General features: G+C 47.1%; 6 protein-coding genes across 6 annotated transcripts; 3 read left to right on the top strand and 3 right to left on the bottom strand.

The window, feature by feature from the left end:
* Window positions 1-1,868: 1,868 nt before the first annotated feature.
* Window positions 1,869-3,618, bottom strand: F4812DRAFT_69525 (dihydrodipicolinate synthetase family protein). The gene is made up of 3 exons (XM_047939323.1): window positions 3,558-3,618; window positions 3,428-3,479; window positions 1,869-3,375 (listed from the first exon to the last, which is right to left on the bottom strand). Exon 3 carries the CDS (start codon window positions 3,122-3,124, stop codon window positions 2,186-2,188), a length of 939 nt encoding a protein of 312 aa, XP_047789197.1. The 5' UTR covers window positions 3,125-3,375; window positions 3,428-3,479; window positions 3,558-3,618; the 3' UTR covers window positions 1,869-2,185.
* Window positions 3,619-8,160: 4,542 nt separating this feature from the next.
* Window positions 8,161-10,536, top strand: F4812DRAFT_69499 (uncharacterized protein). The gene is made up of 2 exons (XM_047939322.1): window positions 8,161-8,366; window positions 8,630-10,536. The coding sequence occupies exon 2, from the start codon at window positions 8,677-8,679 to the stop codon at window positions 10,420-10,422; it is 1,746 nt and encodes a 581-aa protein (XP_047789196.1). The 5' UTR covers window positions 8,161-8,366; window positions 8,630-8,676; the 3' UTR covers window positions 10,423-10,536.
* Window positions 10,537-11,155: 619 nt separating this feature from the next.
* F4812DRAFT_433122 (uncharacterized protein) lies at window positions 11,156-13,917 on the bottom strand. Its single transcript, XM_047934604.1, has 3 exons — window positions 13,776-13,917; window positions 11,493-13,719; window positions 11,156-11,388 (listed from the first exon to the last, which is right to left on the bottom strand). Exon 2 carries the CDS (start codon window positions 13,520-13,522, stop codon window positions 11,567-11,569), a length of 1,956 nt encoding a protein of 651 aa, XP_047789195.1. The 5' UTR covers window positions 13,523-13,719; window positions 13,776-13,917; the 3' UTR covers window positions 11,156-11,388; window positions 11,493-11,566.
* Window positions 13,918-14,161: 244 nt separating this feature from the next.
* Window positions 14,162-17,593, top strand: F4812DRAFT_433119 (tRNA synthetases class I (M)-domain-containing protein). The gene is made up of 8 exons (XM_047934603.1): window positions 14,162-14,462; window positions 14,584-14,967; window positions 15,027-15,342; window positions 15,399-15,473; window positions 15,525-15,651; window positions 15,708-15,941; window positions 16,007-16,240; window positions 16,305-17,593. The coding sequence occupies exons 1-8, from the start codon at window positions 14,337-14,339 to the stop codon at window positions 16,843-16,845; spliced, it is 2,037 nt and encodes a 678-aa protein (XP_047789194.1). The 5' UTR covers window positions 14,162-14,336; the 3' UTR covers window positions 16,846-17,593.
* A 236-nt stretch (window positions 17,594-17,829) lies between these two features.
* F4812DRAFT_433117 (cytochrome P450) lies at window positions 17,830-20,856 on the top strand. The gene is made up of 5 exons (XM_047934602.1): window positions 17,830-18,702; window positions 18,789-19,033; window positions 19,177-19,481; window positions 19,638-20,124; window positions 20,210-20,856. Exons 1-5 carry the CDS (start codon window positions 18,269-18,271, stop codon window positions 20,407-20,409), a joined length of 1,671 nt encoding a protein of 556 aa, XP_047789193.1. The 5' UTR covers window positions 17,830-18,268; the 3' UTR covers window positions 20,410-20,856.
* F4812DRAFT_433114 (hemerythrin HHE cation binding domain-containing protein) lies at window positions 20,857-22,097 on the bottom strand. The gene is made up of 2 exons (XM_047934601.1): window positions 21,564-22,097; window positions 20,857-21,484 (listed from the first exon to the last, which is right to left on the bottom strand). The coding sequence occupies exons 1-2, from the start codon at window positions 21,936-21,938 to the stop codon at window positions 21,134-21,136; spliced, it is 726 nt and encodes a 241-aa protein (XP_047789192.1). The 5' UTR covers window positions 21,939-22,097; the 3' UTR covers window positions 20,857-21,133.
* Window positions 22,098-22,149: the final 52 nt, after the last annotated feature.

The raw sequence follows: 22,149 nt of genomic DNA, 5'->3' as shown, positions 1-22,149 counted from the left end.
TGGGGGATCAGATGGGCCGAGGCTGTGAGTACCTAAGGTAACTTTTTTGTCATTTAATAGTAGGTACCTAGATATACTACCGTGAAAGGGCCTCTTATATGTACTGGGAAACATGTTAAGGGAGAGAGGGAAGGGGAATAACCTCATATCCCTTTTCCGCTGTGGGGGTCAAGGGTCATCTTGTCAATGTGTTCGGATTCGGGGTATGCGATCTTTCTCCGCATGATAATCTGATATCCCGGAGAGGGCTTACGAAACTATGAGGGAAGAACTAGATGGTCTGGTGAGGCTTTTTCTTTCTTCTTCTCTTATATTTCCTTGACATAACAGGTGTAAGCCCTAATTCCTACTGTTGCCTGTTCCGGACTTCTCCAGGTCTCTGTCCAATGCCATCACGCGACCAAACCGAGTGCCCGGATGTATGATGGTATTTGATCCCCTCAGCATCACATAATCTTAAGTCGTCATAACGGCGGCCATTTATTCCCCGCTTGGAGCTTTCGAAATGTGAGCCTGAAATAGTTACCTTAGGTTAGGTAGGTACCTAAGGTAAGGTAAGCAGACAGAAGAGCTAGATAGAAGAGGGGCAAAATGCCCGAAGTTGGAGTCCCTTACTTCACTTCACCTCTTGCCACTCTTTTTGTTTTACGCGATAGCCTCCGCAATCGCAACACGCGGGTGTCACTTTTGATGGATACTGATCCCTAAGATGCCGTCCTATTACTAAACTACGTTGCAGCAATGCGAGGCTTGTAAGACGGGAAGTCCAGCAGGATAGCAGAGGAACCAGGTCACGAACGAGTTTGGCTGGGGTCTTGGATGGACTGAAAGACCAAGTCGCGGAGAACGGCTGCCGAGGGATCCTTTAACCACATGGCTGCGGTAGGCAATGTGTGTGGTGGTAGCAATGGTGGCGCCGGCGGCGTTTATCAGACCGTCTGTTGGTACCCAACAGTAGCGAGGTGTCGTTGGCGATGAAAATTGCCTAGGTACCTTAGACATTATATAGGTAACCTACCTACATACCCGAGGCACGGTGACAGAATACTACCTACTGCTTGATGCATGACATTCGCCAACTCGGGCAAATACTATCTATACCTATAGGTTAGTCGGTAGTAGGGAGGGCATCGTGCGAATAATAGCGCAACAAACGCTGACGGAGGGTTATATCGTGCGTTATTCTTTGCATCCAGCTTCGTACCTAAACCCCCAAAAGTCCCCCCTCCCTCCAAGGGATACCGGTTCATAGGATTAGCGCGGCATGGCCTGCAAGGTCCGAACTGCGGGGTACAGGGTTAGCAAGAAGGCTTGGGTGATCTGCAACGTCTGCATTTTATGACAGGACGGAGTGGTGATCGGCTGAGGATTTTGCTTGGTATATGATGCAGAAGGGTCTTGTGTTCCTGTCCTCTATTGCAACTGTCTCGGGTGATGGACGTGTTTCCAATGGATGTGGGCTGCGAAGATCGGCGAGGTAATACATGCTATGCGACGTGCCGTCATGAATGTGAAGCTGGGTTGGGGTAATGTGGCAGCGTGGATCATGCGTGATGCTGTGGCATAGAAGAATTGGTGGCGCTGCTGCCCGTTGGAAATCATGGGGCAGCGGTAGCCGATATCCTAACCGCCATGGTCGACGCCGTTTGAGCTTCGGAGGTGCTTCAATTGTGCAAATTTTAAGAGAACCTCGCAGTTAGGTTCGCTAGAGACGCTTAAGTTTAAAATTGACCAACCTACCTTGTCGAATTGCCGATCATTATAACCTATAGCGTTTGCCATAGGTATCATTACCTAAAGTAGTGAAGCTATATTGATGAAATAAGTGAAAAGGAACATTATTAATTACACACTAGGCGAGTCTTAAGATGTGGCTATGAGAACTCTCACGGATCATATTCACAGGTACCTAGCTTATGGAAGCTCTAGATTTTAGTCTCTCGACGTTAACTGAGGGTGACTCGTACTCGGGCATCCATTTTAAATGCTTTTCATAATGTTATTTCATACCAAGATTCAGGGTAACTGGTAGTAGGTCTTTTGGATGCCATCAATTTTGCGCTATTCCGTCCATGTAACGCCGTTCAATCTCATAACGCCAAGCGTGTGGCCCACCCCCGGAGTGAGAACCCAATTGAGCCCCATGATGTTTAGTATAACCTAAATCCACCCCCCAGAGTATCCCCTAGGCCAAGCTCTGTTCCAGAATAATTGCCTCCTGAAATCCATTTGTAATCATTTCCATCTGCTCGCCGCTTGGTAGCCCACATGGCTTTCGCGGTTCCCCGCCGTATCCCTGAAAGTGCTGCAAGGCAGCCTTCACTCCTGCAAACCCGGTCTGGATGGCAATCCAGTCTGCCTTGGCAACGATCGCTTGCAGCCTTCTGGCTTCCTTCAACTCACCCGCATGGAAGAGCTCGCAGATACGAACACAGGCTCGGGGAAGCAAATTGGCAGTCCCAGCAATGGTACCATGTCCGCCCACGACAAGCCCTTGCAGAATGAAGTCTGCGCTACCTCCGGCAACAAAAAAGCCAGACTTGGCCCCGTCTACGATCCGAGCCAATTTCCCTGTGTTCCCACAGGTAAGTTTGACACCGTAGACGTTGGGGTGCCTAGCGATCTGGAGGATGGCATCGGAGGAAAGGTCTAGACCAGAACAAGCTCCAGGGTAGTTGTAGATTATGACTGGAATTGGACTGCCGTCGGCAACATCGTGAAAATGCTGGACGATCTTGTGCGTGTTGAGGAGTCCACCGTAGTAGGCCGGCGGGAGTATGATGACGTAGTTAGCGCCGGCGTTTGCTGCATCCTGGCATAGCTGAATCGTCTCGCGAGTGGACTGAGAGCCACATCCAGCGATAATTGGCATTAAATGGTAGTCTGCCTCGTCTAGAGCCGCCCTTGTAGTCTTAATAACAAGGCTGCGCTCCTTCCTACTCAAATGGACTGCTTCTCCATTGGAGCCATGTACGACAAGGCCTGCAACACCGGCATCAGCTAGATGAATAGCGTGGCGTTGGGTTGCTTCTATATCTATGTCGTCATCTTGGTTAAAGAAAGCCACGGTGGGAACGTAGACCCCATGGGGGAGAGGAAGAGCTGGAACTGGAGATTCCGTCATCGGTTCGTTTAGGTACAGCAAAAAGTTTCTTGTAGAGTTGAGAATAGATAAACGTAGTAGTACGTGGAAACAGTAATGGAATTGCAAGAGAATTCACGAAGACTTTGAAGATTCAGAAATGCTGAAGTAGGAGGAGATAGTTCAACCTAAGGGGGGAGGGGAAGGGGAAGGGGAAGGGATTCCTTTTGATTTATATAATGAAATGTGGGTAGGATAAGACGGGACCTTTAAGAGGAGAAAAAGCTTAAAGACTAAAGAATGTGAGTTAAGGGGAATGACTATGGGAGCACATATGGACCTCACCCTCGATTGTAGGGTGGGAAGGTACGGCTTAAATACCCTTAACATTTCTCTCCTGTTGGCGACAAGGTGTACGTTTAGTTGTACAGCTAGGTGTTTGCTTCGCTCAAGCCGATGACAGGTAGGTACTTACCTTACCACCTTAGTAGGTATAAGACGAAGGAGGACTAAACACGGGACTTGACTGGCTAGCTATCCAAATCATCCTTTCATCGAGGTAGACCAATGAGCTTTCGGAATGGTCAAGCAACGACCGAACAGAGCCGCTAAGAGTTCATCAAACTCGAGATATCATTGGTAGGCCTCACCTGACTGGGCAATGACAATGAAAAGGCTACGCCATGCCGTGCCGAAGTGCGTGGGGGTGTCAGGTGCTTTGTTGAACTTTTTCCCCTGACAAGCTTCCAAGTTGAGGCGAGACTAGACGAGACTAGAAAAGAAGCATGATTGAATGTACCATCTGGGACTTGTCGGTGGCTTAGATGCAGCTCTGACAACAGAGGCCACTTCAAGTGCATACCCTAAGCGTTACTTACTGAGGTATACCATCATGATTGGTTCCTTTGGTATAATTTAGGCAGGCAGACATGAGGAATTGGGATGCAGGGCGTAGAAACGCAGGCCTGACGCTTTGACCTAGGGTCTTGTTGTATTCTGTATCTCTCTGTCTGTATTTCCATGGATAGGGTGTATGTACGCGCGGGAAGCATTTTTCAGGGTCATGATCAAACCTGGGGGCGGGCAGAAAGGATGCCAGGGTGTGTATTGGGTGTGTATTGTTGGGCGAATACCTAATCCATGTTCGACGAAATGCGGTGAAGCAGGTTGCTGCTGTGAATCGAAGCAGTGGACCAAAAGAATTCAAAAAAAAAAAAAAAAAAAAAAAGGTGAAGAATGAGGGGCGGTTCTAGGTGAGTGGGGAAGATTAAAAGTGGAAACCTATCCCATTCACTGTGGGACTGTGGGGGGAAAGTGTAAGCGTCAGGGCTCTCCAGGATTTAGGTCAGGATCTTAAGTATATATCTAGGTACTTGTCAGGTACGATAGGTACGTACCCGTTATCTCACAGTTACCTCTACCCAAGCTACACTAGGTAGGTACCTCATAAGGTATTTCCTCCATTTAGCGTGCTCCTACACCTGCACCTTCTCCTTGTTGTGTTACCTAGGTACTCCTGAGTACATTATTACTAACACAAAAAACCCCCACGTCCCACATTTGTAAGAATGAACCTAAAACTCTGGGCTCCGTTTTTTATTCCGGGTTTTTTGGAACCGGGGGCGGGGACTAGGTTTTAAGTAGTATTTACAGAGGTACCTAGTTAGAACATAGCTAGCTTGGTTAGACTCGACCATTCTCCGTTAAATATCTAGAGTGTTGTGCTTCAAACCCCCCAACTTATTTGCTGGGCTGCTGGGAACGTTTGGGGACGAGCCCCAGAATCCTGGTTTATACCTTTGCCAGCTCTGCCCCGGATCCATTTGAGTGGGAGGAAAAAGGAGGGGCGAACACCGCCGGCCATCAACCTCGTGCTCTTATACCGCACATACGCACACTAAGACTCCCAAGTCTATTAGTCTAATGTAAAACTCTCCTTCTTCGGCAGTATGTCCGGTACATCTGTTGGCCCCCCGGAGAGGAGCTAAGGGATCTATAAGCCAGAATTAGTACGCATCAGGCCATCCAATACATCGTATCAGACAACGGCCACTTAAGTTATCGGCTGGCACTCGGGAAGAACTTGACTTCGTCGTCGGTGTTCCCACTACAACTATTCTCATACCCGGGCATTCGATTTGGTAAGCCGAACAGCCCGGCCTAGATTCTCAAAAGGCTCGCTAAGAGTTTCCTCGCCATGCGTGTTCCTCCCGAGTACGAGAACACGCGGACTGCGATAAAACCCAGCGGTCTGGCACATTTTTGGGGGGTACAAGCGCGTGCTGATGGATATTGGCGATCTATTCGTCGATATCATGCCTTACGCCCGTCGACGCCCTTTTCTGACACCGACAGCCTCGTATCTTCGATATTACCGGTGCCAAGCTACCTGCTTTGACTGCATCGAAACCGCATTAATCACAGCGCGGTATAGGATAATATAGCATAGTAGCAATTATCTGCGGAGGGGAAAGACCGGCCATTTTTACCCTTTCTCTTAGCATCATATGTAAGTTACTGCAAACTAGGGCAAAATCCCAGAAACAAGACTCACGTGCGGCTTGAGAAGGCTTCGAGTGGGGGTCAGAAGCTAGTATCGGTAGGATCGACACAGGGGGTAAGGTGGCTTATTCCCGGGCTGTGGGAGGGCATGATCATTGGTTCGGTTTTTTTTTGTAACATATCAGATCTCTTTTGCGTAAAGCAATGCCTCTCACCATTATGCAATCACCTAGGTACACTGGCCTTAGACACGTACCAGGTAGGTACCTCTATTCCTGCAGGCTGGATAATCCATCAACTCTATCACATGTGGGGCCCGAAGGAATATCATAACACGGACCCCAAACATGGAAACTAAACAAGTGGATCACATGTCTGTTATTGTTGGTTTCTATAAATCAACTCCAATTCCATATTTTTACTATAAATTAGTTCAATTTGCCTCCGGTCCCGGTACGCACCGGTGGAGGTCTAGGGCAATCCGGAAGTACCGGAAAGAGCCCGTCATGTACGGCGTTGCGGACTAGTCATGGGAACCGTTGTCCGTCGCAGAGCAAGATTCCATTATATAACACGACGTAATTGGGTGTCTAATTTAGATCGGACTATACATCAATACGCTATGTAGTAAGCAGATATAGATTGGAACTTTTTCTAAGTGGTACAACGGTTGAAGTGTTGTCATCAAAATCTACCAAGATACTAACGGGCGTAATAATCGGAATCTGTAATGCGATGAAGATTGTAATGGCAGTAGTTGCACAATATAGACAACCTCTTCGTTACATACATCCCTATATGTCAATCAGCAATGCAAATAAAACCACCCTAATTTTGCCCGAGTATCAACATCATAATTCCCTGTGAATACTAGACGAAACCACAGCCAATCGGAATCTTATTGAATGTGGTTAGCAAACTTGTAACTATTATCTAACCTACCTACCTAAACAGTATCCTTGACAGACACCTGCATGGGATCCGAGGGAGGTCTCTTGGCCGCTAGGGCGATACTACAACGGGCTGTAACGTTCAACGCTCACCGGTTCCCTATATGTACGTAGTGATGTTTTTGGAATGTCATGAGACCTATCTAGGTATGTATGAATCGATTTAGGGAGATGTGTTGGCATAATTCGTTTCCTGGTTGTGGATATCTTTACGTTGTCCTGCCCGTGCTTCTTTCTATAACCTAACAAAGGTTACAACGGTCTATTTTCTCCACTTAATTAATGGTTAGTATATTATTATATTGTTACGGAAGGTTTTTGGAGAACCTGGTGACGTTTCCATAAGTAGGTAGGATAAGGTATTGTGACCCGCCGTGTTATGGAAACCAATCCGGTACCTAATCTTCAGTGATCAGCTCAGAAGCCTGGTAGGCGGGTCTGTACCTAAATAGACATTGTATAATAGTCTCGACCGCGATCCGTTTTGGATAATGGGAAACTTCCACGACAGATTCAAGACTTGAACGCCAGGCTCCCTCCCTATCATGCTGTGTAACCAAGCTCCAGGTAAATAGCCTCATTATCCAGCAGAAAAGTCTAAACCAGATATGAGAGCATGTGGCTACCTAACATGGTATCTACCCTTCTTGTCTTGTCCAAAGTCTTGATGTTCTCATCGACAAATATTATATTTACCCAGCCCGCGTACTCACCATAGGCCTATGTTTCTCCTCCAACCCATCAAGCAGGTATTCAAAATTCGCAATAACTACCTAACGCTCTATGTAGTTCATGGTTGTAACTCCCTGTCGAGGAAATAAGAAATATTCCAATTTTCCTAGTAACATCAGTTAACGAGAATAAGAAAACTTCAGCTCGCATTGGTGCCATCATCACTAGATACCTAACCTAGGGCGTATAATGAGAACCAAGAACAAATCATATCACTCTGAGATTCTTGAAATTACTGACCCAAGGATATATTGGCGACCTTTGGTGCCCAAATAAGATTTATGGCAGGAGGAACTACTCTGCATCCATATTAGGTAGGTGTAAGTAATTTACCTAGGTGGGAGGTAGGTACAAGTCTGTCGACAGCTTGCTCAGTGTACCTGTAGACATCAAGGAAGGTAATGAGCTCTGCTCCTTCTCGTTATCAACTGAAAGGTATACTTATACAGTACCTAAAGTTCCACTGCCTTGTGCCTGTACTGAAGAGGTATGGAGGAGACATGAGTCATAGTAAGTATCCCCTGTGTAATAGTTTGAACATACCAGCTGCTGCTCCTCGGACTGTGTTGCTGGAAACTGACGTCTTAGGGATAGGAAAACTCAGTCTTGTTAGTATGGTTTGTTCTTGGTTACCAAAATAAATTTAGAAGAATATTTACCTATTTTTTTGTGGGAGATATAAGGTACGTTAGGGTCCCAGGCCGAAGTATCTATGCAATCTAGATACCTGACGAAGACCTGCACGTGGCGCTCGGGCCACTACAATATAAGGGGTCGATGTCCTTCAAGATAGAAGGTTCGGCCGTAGGTACCTACATTCGAAGCTGTATAAACTTGGAAACTGCCCTGTACATTCCATATTTCGCCTGTAATTATATCTATATAGATAAGGAAGTCGCGAAATTCAACAGAAGTTACATTATGTACCTCCTAGCTATCTGTCTCTTCATCTTCTACCTCCTACACCTGTTACCATTTCCTGTCCACCTTGATTAGAATTCCTTCTGATTTCTTTGTCCTGATAACGCGCCAATAGTGATAAAATATCATTTAATTCACCCTGTAGCGATCACAAGTTGTGCTTGTACGCTTAATTCAAGGTGAGTCTTTCGCACAACACGCGTCGCGTTACAGTTCCAGGTTCTCTTCCACCAAAGCCACTCTTACCTCGCTTCTTTCACTTAGTCACTTCTTCCCTCCTACTACTTGAGGTTCTGGAGCTTCTGGTTCTTGCATGACATTCATGGTTTATACAATTCTTGTTCACCTTTATAATCCCCTGCTCTTGACTACATGACCTACCCTCCCCTGATCTTCATCCACATCTAGTACTTTCCCATCTTCGAAACTTACACTTAACAAGATCTGTCGCATAGAAATTGCCACCACCTAGGAAATTACCAAACCCAAATGAATATTCCCTGTGGTAGCCTCGATCTAATTGATTCTGAGGTGGAAAGCATGGAAAGCCAGCTCCCCGAGACCAATAGCAATTCCGAGGATTATGTATACACATGTCCATTCGCATCGTACGAATGTACTTTTAAAGTGTGCATGATCCATGGAAAACATACAGAACAGGAGATAGCAGCCAGGATAGCAGCTAAATGGAGCCGTTATGACCCAGCCAACCCGCTGGAGTTACGGGAATTGAAGACTTGTCTAGGTCAAGACATAACCTGGGAAGCACCGCAAGAATTCCATGCTGATACGATTGTTATCCCTCCCGCTCCTGCCCCTACAGTATTTCTAATAGATAATATGAATGGAGGAAATATCGACACATCGGCAATAGCAACTACCAGTGAGGGCAACTGCTCAAAATCTCAGATCACCCCTGAAAACCCATCAAAACTTTCAGAACACCACCACGAGACTGAAGATATGGATCTCCTTGCCGATGGACTTTGGAAACCATCCAAGAAATATGTGCTAGAAGGGAATAAGGGCGGTTATGTGTCGTTCTCGACCATCCCGGATGATAACGATTATGTCGACCCAGTATTTGCCAACGAGGCTAAGCGCCACAGGGAAATTCTTGCCAACCATTCACACACGAAAGCTCGTAAAAGCAGTAGGGTGCCACTTATGTTCCAATACGGTATCCGATATGCGCCAGACCCGTACCCAGCATCCATCCCAGTATCGCGGACCATCACTATGACCGGATTTGCAGATGATATACCAATCAGTGATATCATGGCGCGAATCCGTGGCGGACAAGTAATATCAGTCACCGAAGCTTGGAGCCCTGAGCCCGTAGGACGTACCGTAGTTGTCAAGTTTCGAGACAGCACTGCGGCTTCGGAGTATGTCAACTATGTACTAAGAAACATAGCATCCATCTTTGACGACGGCATTCGGGTCTCGCTGGTCAAGGCGAATACCTATCCTACGGAGCCGGAATTAATTCGAGACATCTCAAACGGATTTACAAGGCTAATCGTGTTCCTAGATTTCGCGGAACACTGCCCGCTTAGCTTCCTTGACGATCTTGAGTCCATGTATGCGGACCCAGAGGACGTGTTGGAGGACCTATGGGTCCAAAAGGGGTCTTTATATCTCCTATTCAAGAGCACGGCATTCGCAAGCAAGTTCTACAAAGATTTCGTCTGGGAGAGAGAGCAAGCCGAACCCGGTTCGTACGATAACGGATCATACCGATTTGCCCAGGATCCATGTAGCCAACCTCTACGCGGTCTGCAGAAGCCTTTCCGACCGGCGAGGTACCCAAATCAAAGCTGGCTACAGAAATGGATAGAAAGGAGATGTCAGTCAACTACCTCCCTAAACGTCCAATATCATGGCGTCAATAGCGTGCAAGTCACATCTCGCGGCGACGGAGATGATGATAGAGAAATTATGGAATACGAAGTCCCTATCCCAGCTGAGGAATTAGATGAACCGAGCCCACAGCCCACGAGCCTACTAGACTCGCCCATCGACGAGATCACGTACGAGAAGTTCCCTGCCATGACCGAATACCAGACCGAATTCGCGCTTATCGACTTCTCTACGGACGAGGATGAAGACGAAAAGGACATTCCGAAATCCAAACTCCCTCAGGATGACCCGGCTTACTTCGACTCGCTGAGCCGCGACAGCTTCGATATGGTCAGCGTATCCGAAGTTGGTCACTCATTCTCCAAAGAATAAATGCGAGATCGATATTCCGGCTCCGGTGTCTTCTAGTTTTAGACTAGGCGGATAACTAGAGGGACTTATCGACGTATTAAGTTCACATTCCCTGGTCTAGCGACAGAATGTTGCTGTTCTTACCATTCTCCGTTTATCGCCAGATCTTTTACGTACCCTACAAGACAAACTATAACGGTCCCGTGTGATGGCCTGCTCGCACTCGTCCTATTTACTCTTGCGAGTCAGATGTTTTCGCAAACTTTTCCACATGTCTTTTTATCTACTTGCGTTGTTTTCCTCCAGTTCTCGAATTTGAGGCGTTTCAAACCAGTCACACATTTTCGAAGTCTCACTTTCCTCTTATTTTTATCCTTGAAGCGTCCGCGCCATCTCTCGGCGTCAAGGCTACTTACTGTGCATTTCAATTTTCCTTCAGTGCGACATGGTTTTTTCTTCCGTCACCAATTTCCACTTCATCGCAACAAGAGTTTCACACCGCGTGGCTTTTCTTTTACGAATCGGATTTTCTTAATTTTCTCAATCAGCAGGCGGCTGTCTAAAAAGGAGTACAAAATGTCTTAAGTACCTAAACCTACAGGATGGGGGGGGGGAGAGAAAAAGGAGATCGGTGGTAATACTGCTTACATGCATTTACTCGGCGCTAGTACGTACTTGAAGCATCTACGTGGATAGATGGATGGAGGATGGATGCAGACCTGGCTAGATACTGGAGTAACCTAGAAGCTCAGGGCTACTCAAAGTTGTTGAATGTGCTTTCATAAATTCGAATTCGTTTGCGTTTCTACATTTTCATGGCTTATCTTCTTCGAGTGGTTTAAGTATCGGGTATATATAACCCTTGTAGATCGTTGTGAACGAGAAACAGTACGTAAAACACAACAATTAGGACGCTGACGGCGCGACGTGTTTTGGATTACCAGAAAAGCTCCTCAGCTAGAAGCTATTGCTTTAATATATAGACAGGTAGGTGTCTTGGGTATCTAGAGTATATAAAGGTGTAGCTACCTCGTGCGCGGGGGATGCATTGGTGCCCGCATTTTGTTGCAATTATTAATTAGCCTGCATAGCCTTCTTACAACCATCATCTCCTTTACCATCAGGTAGCCAGAATTTAGAAACCGCGTTCTAACCTAGACCGAGGTCAACGCGAACCCCCTTTCTCGTCGCCGAGACGAATAGCCGCGGCGAGATCTCGCATAAAGACCGCACCTAAGTCTTCGGGTCGGGGTCTTAACCTAGGACCTTTCCTACTATAGCCTATTTCCTGGTCTGCTGCCACGACGAGCATTTCTCCCTCTTCGCCGTCTTCCCCACCGTCGTTGTTATCGTCTTCTTCCTTATACGTATGCCGTTTTTCGTTCTGGCCTCGACTGCTCCCCGCCTCGCCCGGGTCGTCGTCCTCTTCCCCGGCGAATGCTTCTGCCACGCTTGAATATTTCCTCTTGAGAGTCGGTGGGTATAACGGAGGTACGGCCCTCGAGATACTGCTGCTATTGCTTTTGTTCGGGGGCTTCGCCGCGTGGCGCGCGGCTTTCTTCTTCAGATACGCTTTCACGAGCGCCGGGGTTATGTTCTCCTCGGGCTCCCAAGTCGGGTTTTGGTCCGGCGGCCAATCGCCCGCCCATCGCACCTTGAAATAATGCACGTGCTTGCCGCCCACATTCATTACCCTGTCGCCTTCTAGCCGTTCCACTACCCATACCTTAGCCTGCTCATCCTCCTTTTGAGGTGCTGACTTAGGTTTATATGGCTTCCTCCTCTGCGGGGACTCTGTATGGTTTGCGCCTTGAATTTGCTGCGTGGTAAGTGGAGAGGTCTGTGTGGGTATGTCACCTGAGTGGGATTGTGCCGACGGCCACCTGCCAGAACTGCGCCCTGCTGGTGTGAAGCCACGATATTGCGGCGAGTCTGGCGAATCTTGTGAGATAGGAGCTTGGGTGTCGTTTTTATTCGCTAAACGTGGCCAAGACGGGACTGGCACAGGCGTGATAGGATGCTTGGCATCAGGGGGTTTTGGCTGTGGTGCTTCTTTGTTCGACCTAAGCGGCGTGGGGACTGGAACTGGTGTGATAGAGTGCTTTGGATTGTGTAATTGAGGCGCGGTTGTGCTTCTATCTATATTATATGGTGGAGGAATCGGGACGGGTATTATGGACGGATAGGTCTCGGTTCGTGGTGGTGATGGTTGCAGTGGGGGCTGCGTATTGGATCGGAGCACTTCGGGTACGGGAACATGACTTGTCGATGACTTCAATGCAAGACTACCATTAGTACGTTTGAACAACGTCGAATCCTTGTTCAGCCAGAGTGTTCTGGCATACGATCTGAATTCAGAACTTGACGACATGGTCTCGGGGAGATTATCTAGTGGTATATCCCCGTCTCTCCTGTCGTCATCTATATCCATGTCCTCAAAGGGGTCATCATTGTACCCACATAGTTGTCTGTATATTGCATCCTCCGGATCCGCTTCATCGGCCTCCTCCTCCAAATCTGTCGCAATCTCCCCAACGAGCTTCTTTTGCGGCGTGGAAAGGGACGGACCAGATGTATTGGCTGGGGGAAGCGCTGCCTCAATACTCTGGGAAATGTTGAAGCTTGACTGTTGCGCCAGCTGGCGCGACTGGAGCTCGGCTTTGCTTGGTCGGCCACGTCTTCTCTGTCCAGATATGGGTATGGCTGGGTTACTCGGTGCTGTTGAGGTAGAAGTAACTAGTTTCCTCTTTGCTTCCAATTCCATTCTTCGCTTCTCTTCTGCTTCCCGTCTTTCCTCCTCTTCGTCCCTTTCGAGTAGCGCCTTATATTCGAAGTCCTCCACGGCGCGAGGTGAGACATAATTGTATATATCGGTCGCAAGGACAGAGACGCGCGCGGCTGGTAAATCTGGCCATCCTACAATATAGTACATGTACAGCTTCAGCTCGCCATTGGGCGCAGTGCCTGGAAGAACGCGTTTGTCAACGATAAACGCGTCTGTGTCATGTTCGGGCAGGATTCTAAGAGGCGCTAAAGGTGGACCGTCGCCAGGCCGATATGGTGGGGGTTTGGAGGGTAAGGGTATTTCAATTCGCCATTTTTCTATTTGTTCTCCGTCCATAAGTACGGCTTGGATGTTGTTCCACCGGGGAACAGCTCCAATTGACTTGGGTACCAGTTATTCTGGTGGTGAATGAAGGTTATGGGGTAGGTTTTGGGTAGGTAGCTGTTATGCGTAGGTGTTAAGTCCAGGGTAGCTGTGGCTAATAACTTTGGCTGCTTTCAATGTTGGCTTCCGGCCAGTACCTTAGTAGGTACCTAGGTAACCTAGTGTATTAGTGACAATGTCTTGGCATAGCTGGCGTGGGTCTTACAAGTCGAGTTCATGCTAAGTTAAAATGAATAAGAACGTATTATAATTTTGTTCTTGAAATGTTCGTAATCATTACCGTGCAATGTTGTGCTTTGTTTTAATTAATGTCATTGAAAGTTGAGCAAGCCTTTTGTTTAAGTTGGGCACTTTGTTAAAGGTATGAATTTTGATTTGTCAATAAAGAATGCTTCTGTAGGTACATAATGAACGTTGAACCCGTAGGAACGGTACCTACATGTAAGCTAAACTTACTTCGTAATAACCAAATCTAACGCTTACGGGTTTGACAAATTAACCTAATACTAAGGTACATAATCTGTACCTAAGTACCTGAGCTACGTCTTACCGCCTTCTATTTCCGTTATCGCTCTTACCCTTTCTCTTTCTGCCCATTGCCCATCTTGTGTCATTTTTGTGACTCAGTTGCCCCTCCCCCTCCATTGAGGAAATTATAGTTGATCTAGTTAACAGAGCTTCGCTACTTTTTTTTTTTTTAACACTAGAAGTTCTATTAACAAACACATACCCAACCCAATTCATCTCTGCGGCAAGGATTGCGATTATGAGTGACTCAAATCAAAAGCCCTCCCTGCTCCCTGAAGCGGGAAAACGAAATATTTTAATCACCAGCGCTCTACCATACGCCAACAACGTCCCACATCTTGGCAATATCATTGGTAGCGTCCTTGTAAGTGAAGCCCCGTCGCAACCTTTGCAACCCTCTTAACCCCTGGTATAACGTTTATAAAGTTATATACATATATATATGTATAGTAATATTGCGGCTAACACGTCTTAACCCTCACAAGTCTGCAGACGTCTTTGCTCGTTTCTGCAGAGCACGCGGTTTACCAACGTTATACATCTGCGGTACTGACGAATATGGTACGGCCACCGAAACACAAGCGTTGGCAGAAGGTGTAGATCCAGCGACATTATGTTCCAAGTACAATGCTATCCATCGTGAAATATACGCCTGGTTCAAGATCGACTTTGACCACTTCGGTCGTACTCCAACTCCTCAGCACACTGAGATCGTCCAAGAGATGTTCACTCGACTTTGGGAAAATGGCTTCATTGAGCAACGAGAAACCGAACAGGCTTACTGCCCCGCCCACTCCTCCTTTCTGGCTGATCGCTTCGTCGAGGGCGAATGCAGCCTGTGTCATGCAGCAGGTGCTCGTGGAGATCAGGTATACTAAACTCATTACTTCCCCGTGATCCTCTCCGTAGTTCTAATACATTGATTTAGTGCGATGCCTGCGGAAACCTCCTGGACCCCCTGGAACCGGTCGAGGATACTAAAGCCGAATCAGGAGAGGATAGGAAAGCCACTGGCTGGCTAATAAATCCGCGCTGCAAGCTCGATGGCGCAACACCTGAGAGACGAAAAACAAAGCACCTCTATCTCCGCTTAGATGCTCTGCAACCAGAGATCAAGTCTTGGCTCGACAACGCTAGTAATAGCCAAGAGTGGAGTTCCAATGCTATAGCCATCACTCAATCGTGGATTCACGACGGGCTCAAACCACGTAGTATTACGAGAGACCTCAAATGGGGTGTACCAGGTATGTTAAGCCTACCTATAAAGAGGGAACCGTGCTAATCTTGACTTGTCTCGCAGTGCCCACCAATCTACCTGGACTTTCGAAGGATGACTATGAAAAGAAGGTTTTCTATGTGTGGTTCGATGCCTGCAGTATGTAATTGCCCGATATCTATGGATTTTAGTAGACGCTAATGGGAACAGTCGGCTACCCCTCGATCACGAAATCCTATACAGATAGAGATGACCCGTCTGGTAAGAACTGGGAACAGTGGTGGAAGAACCCTGATAATGTCTCGCTTTACCAGTTTATGGGGAAGGATAACGTCCCGTGAGTACTTCTACCCAAAAAGAAATAATGAGTTTTTACCTAATATTTTAAATCAGGTTTCACAGCATTATTTTCCCCGGATCTCAGCTTGGCACGAGAGAAAAATGGACTCAAGTCACCAAGCTGTCAACCACAGAATATCTTAACTATGAAGGGGGAAAGTTCAGCAAATCTAAAAGCGTCGGCGTGTTCGGAAATAGCGCCAAAGACACCGGTGTGGCAGTCGATGTATGGAGATATTACCTGCTCTCTAGACGTCCAGAGACTAGTGACTCCGAGTTCAGCTGGCGGTAAGTTACGCGCCCAGTTTGATACATTCAGTGATTTATTGGGACTAATCGCCTCTATTACACAGGGAATTCGTTGATGCCAACAACAACGATCTATTGAAAAACCTCGGCAACTTCTGTAATCGCGTTGTCAAATTCTGCCAGGCAAAATTAAACGCGGTAGTACCCGACTACAGAAGTTACAATGACCCCAGCGGTGCTCTACAGCAGCATAAGGAGGAAGTAAATGCTTTACTTCAAACTTACATTGCCAACCTCAAGGCTACCAAATTGCGCGCTGGTCTTTCCACAGTTCTTAGGTGCGACTCCACAAAATTATTTTATGGTAATTATATCTTATTGGCTAACATTTGGTTTCTTTAGCATATCTGCCTTGGGAAATAAGCTCCTTCAAGACAACAAGTTAAGCAACCAGCTTCTCACCGAAGACCCAGACCGCTGTGGCGCTGTTGTTGGTCTTGCTCTTAACCACCTACACCTCCTCGCCACCATCGTGTTCCCCTATATGCCAGATACCGCCAATGCCATTCTCGAACAGATAGGTGTTCAGGGCTCCGGAAATGATCGATTCCTCATCCCTGACACTTGGACGGCTGATGTCATCCCGCCCGGCCAGGCGCTTGGAGAACCGAAACTACTTTTCACCCTTATTCCCTCGGAGAAGGCGGATGAATGGCGCGAGGCCTTCGGTGGTGAAGAGCTCCGAAAGCAAAAGGCTATAGAGCAAGAGAAGGCCGCTGCCAAGAAAGCCGCAAAGGAGAAAGAGAAGGAACGCAAGCGGCTTAAGAAGTTAGGCCTTGCAGGTGACGCCAAGAGCGAATCACAGGGACCAACCGAACAACTGCAGAAGCTCAGTATTTCTGACGGCGCGGGTCGTCAACCTTCTCAAGAGAAGCCCAATTAAGTAAAAAGTTTGAGGTTCCTTGAGAATATCTTTCTTCAAAGTGCGATGTTTGTAGGGCGCTGGTATAGAGGTTTCTGCAGAGACGCCCTGAGTTTAGCGGTGCAGTGTGTGGGTGACTACCTAAGGTGAAGAGTTGCGAGTTACCTCATCTAAGCAAAGAAATGCGAATCGTCATGGGTTAAAATAGTTGTTTGATTTTATGTATTTTTCAACTGCCTTTAAGCTACCCGTCTAGAGTACGTACATGGACAGAATGTTTTGATTACCTACATGGTATTGAATTCAACTGCATTTATGCCACGTTGGCTATACCTCGTTTTCAGTAACCCCGCTCTTTACCATATGCTAGGTATGTACCTAGTCGTCTAGGGATGAAAATGGGTAGTAATACCAGGTATCTTATTGTCTTCAGGAAGTTAGGATGGAGTTACTAAGGTAGGTACCTATCTTCAATGATAATTGGATGTCTCAAGGGCTATACAGTTTACTAATATGGAACCCTCTGCGTCCAAGACAAGAGGTTGTTATAATAGGCAGCCTCTTGGAGCAAGTTGATAACAGCACCGCGTACCTGTGCTTATTGCCGCTCAGTTTGTATAATAAGGCCATGTAGTATTTGATGGCACGTCACACAAGAAGTCTCACCATGTTGCTGGAGGTGTGCCACACTGGAAGTTCCTCCTTACAGAGTTCGAAGAAGTCAAAATACCAGCCTCATTGTCCTTAAGACCAACTTACTGCTAGAAGCTTAACGTTATAAGTAGGAAAGAAAAAGAAACTCTTCCGTTTATAAGAACTGGTTCTTTTGTCTCTAAATAGAACGCATTTGAATGCTTACAATTGGTAGCTTTGGACTTAACGGTTCACTCCATTCCCCTCGCAAACGACCAATAGGATACGATATAATCATGCAGTGTAGCCGTCTTCTTACTGCATGGCGTTATCAGTTTTTGGTCCCTCATACAACGTACTCCTAGTTATAAAGTTGAGTATGTAATACTTATACACACGAGGGGATAATGTGGTACGAATAATTGCAAGATATTAGCGAGCCATGGTAAGTAAAGATTGGCGTCGCATTATCACAATCCATATATATATATACTACCCACCTACGCAAGGGGAGACCGAATTGGTATATTAAACGCGAGCACCCATATAGCACCCATATATCCAGTAAGCAGGTAGGTAGACATTTCAGTAGGTATAATTACCAAAACATCTTTGCTTTTCGGGTTTCTTTTTATTGGAACTTTTGCCTTTCAAGATATTCCGCGGTTCCCCATTTATTACCTCCTTAACCTATCGAGGCCGGTCCTCTGGCAACGCCATTCCACGAGGGAGGCACATTTACGGAAGTCTTCACACTCCTCGTTCAGTAACCCATGATCGTCATCTTAAGTATTTATACGAAAGCGACATTATGGCGGACGAACAAGTTAGTTATAACACGTCGACCACTTCATTTCTAAGTGATATCTTTATCGAGAAGCTGTACTTGCCTTTTACCACTACTCTTCTATCGGCCATCCCCAGCAGTATCTGGATTACCATTCTGGCATTAAGCGTCCCTTGGGTGATATATCAAGCTTTTTTGGCCATAGCCCGAGAGTCACAGCTTCCGGCCAATGCGCCACCGCTATGGAAGCCTGACCATTTGCCTTTCATCGGCGCGATCCGTTTCTTCACCGGGCGGACAGACATGTACCTGGAAGCGGTAAGCGCACACTCCAACAGGGGCCCGAAATCCGGAAACTTTAGCTTCTTCCTCGGAAAAAGACATGTCGTCGGTCTAGGTATATCCGCCGAGGAGAGGACGAGCTTTTTTGAAAACAGGAAGATGAGCCTCATGCAAGGGTACGTACTTATTGTCCCTATTTCGTTACTTGGTACATAATACGAACTAGCTTGTGAGCAGCTAGTTGATTTTGCTGTTTCAACAGGACTGCGGAGTTGCTGACGGGTTTACCCCTTACGCCTGACATCGAGCGCTTCAGCAAGTATTTTGTCAGCTCCTTGGTTACAATACTCTCGCGCGAGAAATTCGTGCGTAACCTCCATCGCTTGACGGATGATACACGGCAAATGTGTGTAGACCTTCTCAGGAAAGACTCCATACGCCCTACGGATGATGGGAAGGAGGCAAGTGAGAAAACGGAGCAATGGCGTGTTATGAACCCCTTCGATGGTATGTTATTGTTCGTGCCGGAAACAATTGTGGCTTTGCATATTCATAACTGCCATATCTCCTATACCTAGGGCGATATTCGCTTTGGAACAGGAGAACTAGGCGAACAGCAGTTCATGTTACTAACATGGCCATACTAACAGAGATTTACCGACTTATATACCAGATGACCATACGCACCTTGGCTGCCGAAGAGGTGGCCGACGACCGTGCCTTGGGTGATTACACACTCAATGTATTTCAAAGTCTAGAACACCGCGCATCCGTAGCTAAAGTATTTATTTCTTGGCTGCCTGCTCCAGGCCATTATCTCCGGATGTGGGATGGTTACAGGCTATATCGTGTCTTCGCCCGTGTTGTTAAAGATCGGGCGCGTACAGGCACGCGCCATGAGGACACGCTCCAATATCTAATAGATTCGGGGGCTAGTATTAAAGATATCACAGGAGTAAGTATTCTATGAAAACCCTTATCCTATCAGGTTGAATTTCTCTCTCCTGATCACAGCACGAGTCCGTTCCTAGAGCCACCATCTTGTTATTCTAAAAGATAGCCAGCACCTTCAAAGGATAATCCATGTCAAAAGCTAACCACGCCTTCAAAGTTTGTTATAAACGCGCTCTTCGGTGGTCAAGTCAACACTGGGATAAACGCAGCGTGGATACCCATATTCTTGAGCCTGTCGCCTGAGTGGAAAGCGCGCTCGCTTGCGGAGGTGAAAGGAGTCCTTTCGCGAAACCGTACATCTCCCGAGCAGAAGCCCCTCGATTTCCTAGGCGCGCTGACCTTGGACTCTTGGCAAAATGATTTCCCCGTTATTGACCTTTGTCTCCGCGAATGTATCCGACTCATCCTTCTCGGGTGCCCAAAACGGAAGAATACGAGCGGTGCCGACATCCCTGTCAACGACCAAGGCGAGGTGATACCAAACGGCTCTTATGGAGTCTACTTGATCGACCAGGTACATTTCAATCCGGACATATACTCGGACCCCTTCAAGTTTGACCCCGGACGCTTCGAGCCTCCCCGCGCCGAGGATAAAAAGGTCCCCCACGCGTTCCTGGGATGGGGTGCCGGAAGGCATCAGTGCTGTAAGTACTTGAAAGCCACTTATCCCCATTCTGTTCTGTGCATTTGTGTCAAATGAAATCGGAGAAACAGCTTATACGGAACTAGTGGGCATGCGCTTCGCCAAGCTCGAAATCACCATCATTATGGTCTACTTCATCGCGCTATTCGAATTCGAACTCGCGTCTGACATCCATGGCACACCGAGTACCACGCGCCCGCCACTCCCCAACCGTAACGACCACTTTTCCACCAAACCAAAGAAGCCGGGCTACCTTCGCTACAGGCCGCGGGGTGATATGTGGTAGTCCTAAATTTGCGAACATTGTGGGAACTGACTGTCTTCAACCATAGCCATTTATGAGGAAGACATTTTTATTTCTTTCTTTCGATCTATGAAGACATAGCCTAGTTGCGGAACCATAATCATGTTTTGCTTCTTAGTCGCTTTGCTCTATAACGCAAACGGAGACGACCCATGGGAATGTGACACGTGTGTAGAAACTTGATGGGAATTTCTGCCTACAAAGCCAAAATAAAATCCATTTGAATTACCTAGGATTCATTGCTCTATATCGTATCATATGGAAATGTCGCCTCAACTATCGGATTACTAAACAGCATGTTAGGGTGTTTGTTGTGTTGCCCCTTTTCAAATAACCGGATTTAACCGCAGCATTCGGAGTTAGAACAGATAATATCCCAGGGGTTATCTTCAGCGCAAAGCGAGCGGGTTAGGTATCAAGTAACGAAGTCAAATTTATTTCCCGAATTTATATTTCAGTAATATAATAATCCATTAGAGACTCTGTGCAAGCTAAGCTCGAAAGCGTTCCCACTAAAGATGAGTTCAGTACCTCGGGTGGCGTTATTAGAAACAGCCCGAGGACATTGATATCGTAGGTAGATGTATCACTAATAAGCCTCGAAAAAAACCGGCGGGACTGAAGAATGGTATTGTCGCAAATAGATCCATTTGCCGAAAGGACGACACGACGGTGTATTCAAATAGATGAGGCGGCACGTTGTCATCTAAGGCGATTTACCACCGTACGGCTTCGTGGATTCCATGTCCGGGAACTTGGTGAACAGATCCCGGATCTTATCGATCGGCGCGGTCATCAAGCCCACGACCGTTTCGAAGGGGGGCTTGTTGGGTGCCCTGGGGTGGCTCCGTGTCGGCGTGAACATCTTCGTCTTCTCGAATTTCTGGCTGAGCTCTTTGGACCGCGTCAGTCCCAGCGCATCCTCCAGCTTTACCAGGTCCTGTTCCTCCTCCTCTTTGATGTGCTGTTTCAGGTCTTTGTAGAGCGCTTCCAGCGTGGGGGAGAAGCTTGGATCTCCGGGTCTTAATTTCTGGAACTCGTAGAGTTGCTCTTTCACCTTTTGTATCGTATGTTAGCACCCTTATATAGGTACCAAGGTAGGCTCTTAGGGGTTGGATGGGCATTTGGTTAGGTACCTTTTGATGCTCGTCGCGATCCTTATCAGCTCTCTCTTTTCCATCAGCAACTGCTTCTTCTAAGACGGGATATACGACGAGTTCCTCGGCAATTGCATGTCGTGCGAGTTCCCAAATGAAGGCATTCTGAAATCTCAACTGCTCATCAGGATCCTTGGAGTTGATAATGCGGCGGTAGTACTCTTCCAGCTCACTATGGTCTTGCTGGATAGCCTGACTGATTTTGAAGATTTGGCTGTGCTCGAGGGATTCGGCTTTGTTGCCGGGGAAATGATGCTCTGCGAACGTGCGTCTAAGAACATGTGAAGGTGCTGGGGCGTAGACCCTTACTGGGGGTCGTACAAACCGGGCGAGACGTATTGGCTGGCGAAACATTTTTTGGTATTACGCTGGCGGAATACTTGAAGAATGATGAACATAATTATTAAACACCATTCTTGCATTGGCCATCTACGCTACCTACCTACGTATATAACCAAATCCATGGACCTTCTGATGACAATTTAGATGACAGCATCTCATCGTCACCTTCACGTCTTGACGTTGAGATTGGGGTCTGTCGGAACGGGCCGCCAAGTGTACCTTG

This window comes from Daldinia caldariorum (assembly GCF_022478825.1).
Source record: "Daldinia caldariorum strain CBS 122874 unplaced genomic scaffold F4812scaffold_11, whole genome shotgun sequence".
Taxonomy (NCBI): Eukaryota; Fungi; Ascomycota; class Sordariomycetes; order Xylariales; family Hypoxylaceae; genus Daldinia; species Daldinia caldariorum.
This window is presented reverse-complemented; position numbering and strand designations above follow the sequence as displayed.